The 5,424-nt window shown below is 38.6% G+C and overlaps 1 protein-coding gene across 1 annotated transcript; it reads left to right on the forward strand.

Moving 5' to 3' along the window:
• The first annotated feature begins 226 nt into the window (after positions 1-226).
• LOC110941627 (malate synthase, glyoxysomal) lies at positions 227-4,024 on the forward strand. The gene is made up of 4 exons (XM_022183291.2): positions 227-771; positions 2,291-2,616; positions 2,801-3,131; positions 3,211-4,024. The coding sequence occupies exons 1-4, from the start codon at positions 373-375 to the stop codon at positions 3,865-3,867; spliced, it is 1,713 nt and encodes a 570-aa protein (XP_022038983.1). The 5' UTR covers positions 227-372; the 3' UTR covers positions 3,868-4,024.
• Positions 4,025-5,424: the final 1,400 nt, after the last annotated feature.

The following is a 5,424-nucleotide window of genomic DNA, read 5'->3' on the forward strand; positions in this document are numbered from 1 at the left end:
CAAAGCCTCCCATGCTATAAGGCCGTGGACACAAAATATTTTTAAATAAAAATATAATTTCGAAGTTGAATGAGAAATTAAGACAGTGGTAGTATTTTATTAATATTTAGATTTAGATAATATCCAATACGAGGCCCAAACTTCAAAACTCCCCAAAACCCGAAACGATGTGATCACCCACACCTTAATCTTATCAACAACATCGTCACATTTTATCGTCTTTTGCACATAATAATTCCACATCCCCACCCCACCCGACCCGACCCATTTCAATCATTATCCCATGCACCGCAATATTCTCTTTATAAACATTTCCTAACTCATAAAAACACACACACTCGACACAAAAACACACACACACCAACCAAAAAAATGTCGTCGAGTCTAGGCTACTACGGTGACACCGCCATGAAGAAGATCCCAGGCGGCGTTGGCGGTTACGATGTTCCGAATGGGGTGGACATTAGGGGGAGATACGATGAGGAGTTTGCCAAGATTCTAACGAAGGATGCTTTGATATTTGTGGCTGAATTGCAAAGAGAGTTTAGGAGTCATGTTAAGTATGCAATGGAGTGTAGGAAAGAGGCTAAGATGAGGTATAATTCGGGTGGGTTGCCGGGTTTTGATCCGGCTACAAGGCATGTGAGGGAAGGGGATTGGGTGTGTGCCGAGGTGCCGCCGGCTGTGGCGGATCGGAGAGTGGAGATAACGGGTCCGGTGGAGAGGAAGATGATTATTAATGCTCTTAATTCTGGTGCTAAGGTTTTCATGGTGAGTCATTTCAAAATCGTCCCGGTTTAGATGACTTAATTATTAATTTCGATAAACTGTTGGTAATATGCTGCTAAACTGTTGCATGAGCCACATCGGGTTCAAATGAGTTAACTGTCATTTTCGTCCAGGTGGTTTGGTGGAAAATATCACTTCAATTCAAAAAAAAAATGTGTGCCTATTTCGTCCTCAACATTTTTGAAACGTGTCACTTTAGTCCAAAAAGATAACGCCTTGCGCCAGTTCCGTCCTTAACATTTTTAACGGGCGTTATCTTTTTAGACTGAAGTGACACGTTTAAAAAATCTTGAGGACGGAACTAACGCAACTTTTTTTTAAATTGAAGTGACATCTTTCACCAAACTATGGGGACGGTGCAAATAGATCTTAGGAAGATCGGAAGGATACAAATAATTAGATTATTATTACACTACAGTTTTGTGAATTAGAGTAATAATTATTATGCTACTCATTTTGTAATAGCTAGTTCTACAGAAAATAATTCTAATTCGATCAGTGTAATAATAACCACACTAAGGGTGAGCGGGGCACTCCCCTAAGAGGGGAGTCCCCTCTCTTACGCACACCAGGTTATGCCACGTCAACTTCCCTCTTAAACTCCCCTCACACCCCCAATTTGATGGCGGCACTCCCCTCTTAGGTGACTTGTTTTTTTATTAAAAAAAAAAGTTTTCATTGGTTGATTGAATGGGGGTCCACCTTCTCTCTCCTCCCCTCTTCGGTGCCTCCTCCCCGAAATTGATCCCCTATTTCACTCCCCGCCTGGATGGCGGCACCTCCCCTCTCGGTAAAATCGGTCCCCGCACGGGTCACCGATTGTGCCCCGCTCCCCCTAATTAAAAATCTATAGGGAAATAAAAATAATTCTTTTAGTGTTAACATAATTTTCTAAGTAGTGGTAACTATTTTTTTATTATTTGTATTTGATACTAACAATATCAACTGTAACATAATAAACTAAAATAACCTTTGTGCCTTTGGTAAGAAAATATGAGACGGTGGTATGCTTATCAATATCTATTTTTCTCAGAATATATATATTTTCTTATACGGTGCGCTATGTTTATCAAATATTTTTTATTTCAGAGTAAATTTTCTTATATTAAATTAAAAAAATAATAATAATAAAACCCTAACCGAACTTCCTATATTAAATTCCATAACTTTTAAAGATAAAATAAATTCCATGACTTTTAAAAATAAAGTTGCGTCTATAAACTTATCTAAAAATAAAGATAAAATAAATTCCATGACTTTTAAAGATAAAATAAAGAATCACCAAGCTATTTTTTATAAGTTAACGTCTATAAACTTATCTAAAAATCCAAATTATTGTAATTTCTTTTTAAATTATAACTTGTTAACTAAATTGGTAAAAACTTGATAAAGTGACACGCTTAACACTTTAAAAATTTAAGGCAATACATTTTATTTTATCTAATTTTTGATATATTTCTTTAGATTAAATATGAAATGTTTATAAATGAAAAACATACAGGCTGATTTTGAAGATGCACTATCACCAACATGGGAGAACCTAATGAGGGGACAAGTGAACTTGAAGGATGCTGTTAATGGGACAATAAGCTTCCAAGACAAAGCTAGAAACAGGGTGTACAAGCTCAATGATCAGACTGCTAAGCTCTTTGTTCGGCCCAGAGGCTGGCATCTACCCGAGTCCCACATCTTCATTGATGGTGAACCCGCCATCGGATGCCTAGTTGATTTTGGGCTCTACTTCCATCACAATCACGCCCCATTCCGTAAGACACAAGGACAAGGATACGGCCCGTTCTTCTACCTTCCTAAAATGGAAAATTCGAGGTAATGTTATCTTGCAATGGTTCGTAAGATCTTGAGTAGAGCGGAAGCAGAAATGATGAACATGATTGGATTTTGAAAAACTAAAACACGACCAAATCAACTTATCTAAATGGGCTAAAAATTTAACTTCTAGTTCATTTTAACAATGTTTTGTAACGTTTTGCGAACGAATGTTTATGGGCAGGGAAGCGAGGATATGGAACAACGTGTTCGAACGAGCTGAGAATATGGCCGGGATAGAGAAAGGTAGCATCAGGGCCACGGTTCTGATCGAGACGTTGCCAGCAGTGTTCCAGATGGATGAGATTTTGTATGAATTAAGGGACCATTCGGTTGGTTTGAACTGTGGACGATGGGACTACATATTCAGCTACGTCAAGACGTTCCAGGCTCACCCTGACCGCCTTTTACCAGACCGGGTCCTGGTTGGCATGGGCCAACATTTCATGAGAAGCTACTCTGATCTTCTCATCAGGACCTGCCACAGGCGCGGCGTGCACGCCATGGGAGGAATGGTATGTAGTTCTTATATACGGGCTTTTGGTTTCCTTTAAAATACACAAATCTTGAATTATGGCTTAATGGATTAAACAGGCTGCTCAGATACCAATTAGAGACGACCCAGCCGCAAACGAAGCCGCACTCGAGCTAGTAAAGAAAGACAAACTGCGAGAGGTACGGGCCGGGCATGATGGGACATGGGCTGCACACCCGGGCCTGATCCCGCCCATCATGGAAGTCTTCAACAACAACATGGATGACAAACCGAACCTAATCAAAACCATGAAGCGCGAAGATGCTGCAAATATAACCGAAGAAGATCTCTTGCAAATTCCTAGAGGGGTTAGGACCATGGAGGGTCTTAGGCTAAATACACGGGTCGGGATCCAGTACCTGGCCGCATGGCTCACAGGTACTGGTTCCGTCCCGTTGTATAACCTCATGGAGGATGCGGCCACGGCTGAAATCAGCCGTGTCCAGAACTGGCAGTGGTTGAAATACGGAGTCGAGTTGGATGGCGATGGGCTAGGCGTGCGAGTGAGCACAGAGCTCTTCGGAAAGGTGGTTGAAGAAGAAATGGCGCGAATCGAACGTGAGGTTGGTTCCGAAAGGTTCAAGAAGGGAATGTACAAGGAAGCATGCAAGATCTTCACTCGTCAGTGTACAGCTCCTGTGCTTGATGATTTTCTGACTCTAAATGCCTACAATCATATCGTTGTTCATCATCCAAGAGGACCATCAAAGCTCTAAAGAAAGATTGATCAATGGCTTTCATAATATGTTGAACAATATTGCGTTTGTTTTGGTTTTCGAATGATCTGCATTTGCCTATTTTTAGCTAAGTAATCAATGTTGTCATGATGTTTGTAATAATGCTTTATGAATGCAATCTGTTTCTGCTTTGTTATTACTACTCGATGGACTTTGGTACATGATCAGTGGCGGATCCAGGATTTTTTTCCTATGGGTTCATTTTTCTTGGTGGTCAAATTTCACAACCATACGTTAAGATTTTCGGACTGGGTCGAGTTGGGTCGGGTCGGGTCAAGTCACAGAACATAATAAAAACCTAAATTTCATATCAAATTTTCATCAACATTAGCCCTAAAATTCAAGTTAAGAATAACTAAGTTAATATGGTCTAGAGTAACTTTATACAAGTGATATTTTTGGTATATTATGTCTCATTATCATCATAACCATAATATCCTACAACAACTATATCCATAACTAAGACAATTATGTCTCTTTCTCTAAAAGTCCTTAACCTTATACTTATCAACAAAACAACATTGTATGTTACTACATATACACTTTAAACTTTTTATGAACTAAGTAGCATTCTACAATTTTGAATAGATCTACTCTCACAATCATAACTTGTTTCAAAATTAAATTTTAGATCGTTTTTTTTTTTTGAAAATGGTAGACATATTTTACAAAAAATACATAATAACATTTAAGAAAAAGAAAAAAAAATAAGAGGAGACAAAAAATAATGGCAATATGGCATGTTGTAGAAATAACTTGAAGTTGCGCCAACAAGCTTATGATTTGCATACGTTTAAAAAATGAAGGAGGAGGGAATCGAACAAGCGACCTTCAGTACATAACATAGAGCTTTTGCCACTTGCACCAACCAGCAATTTTTTACGTGTGTTCATTTAACATTTTATTTATCGGTTCGCTAAAAAATTATATATAGGGTTTCTATTAAATTTCAAAAATCAGTGGGTTCGTTTGAACCCGGACCACTCCATGTAAATCCGCCCCTGTACATGATCGGTACACAATATTGGACTCTGCTAGTATTTTGCCTACATTTTTTCGAGGCGGCTGAGATGATGAATGACTAACATAGTTAAGCTTATACTTTTTTCGTGTCAAAACCAAAACGACTGAATGCCTGAGACGGCTAAGCCTGGCCTTTTTTTGAGGTAGCTGAGACGGCTAAGCCTGCCCTTTTCAGCCTGAGACGGCTAAGCTTGCCCTTTCTACGAGATAGCTCAAATGGCTTAGACTCCGTTAGCTTTTTGCCTACTTTTAAAAAGTCCAAATACGATATCTATATTGAAAAAGTTAGAAAGGACTATTTTTTTTTTCAAAGTTAAAAAGGATTACTTTTGTAAGGGGGTGTTTAGTGTTCCATTTTCAAAATAGATTATACGTTTTCAAAACTACGTTTTGAAAACGCATGTAGGTACATGCTTCTTCAAAACTGCGTTTTGGAGGCAGATAATCACTTTTTCATCCAAACACTTTTTTAGATTATTTATGTTTCACAAACGCAATAATTAAATAATCGAT

This window comes from Helianthus annuus, chromosome 5, assembly GCF_002127325.2.
Source record: "Helianthus annuus cultivar XRQ/B chromosome 5, HanXRQr2.0-SUNRISE, whole genome shotgun sequence".
In the NCBI taxonomy this organism is placed as follows: domain Eukaryota; kingdom Viridiplantae; phylum Streptophyta; class Magnoliopsida; order Asterales; family Asteraceae; genus Helianthus; species Helianthus annuus.

Excerpts from the sequence above, each read along its gene's own strand:
- LOC110941627 (XM_022183291.2), top strand. The coding sequence starts at position 373 with ATGTCGTCGAGTCTAGGCTACTACGGTGACACCGCCATGAAGAAGATC. Across the intron at positions 2,617-2,800 it reads CCTAAAATGGAAAATTCGAG|GGAAGCGAGGATATGGAACA; the intron begins GTAATGTTATCT and ends GTTTATGGGCAG. Across the intron at positions 3,132-3,210 it reads TGCACGCCATGGGAGGAATG|GCTGCTCAGATACCAATTAG; the intron begins GTATGTAGTTCT and ends TGGATTAAACAG.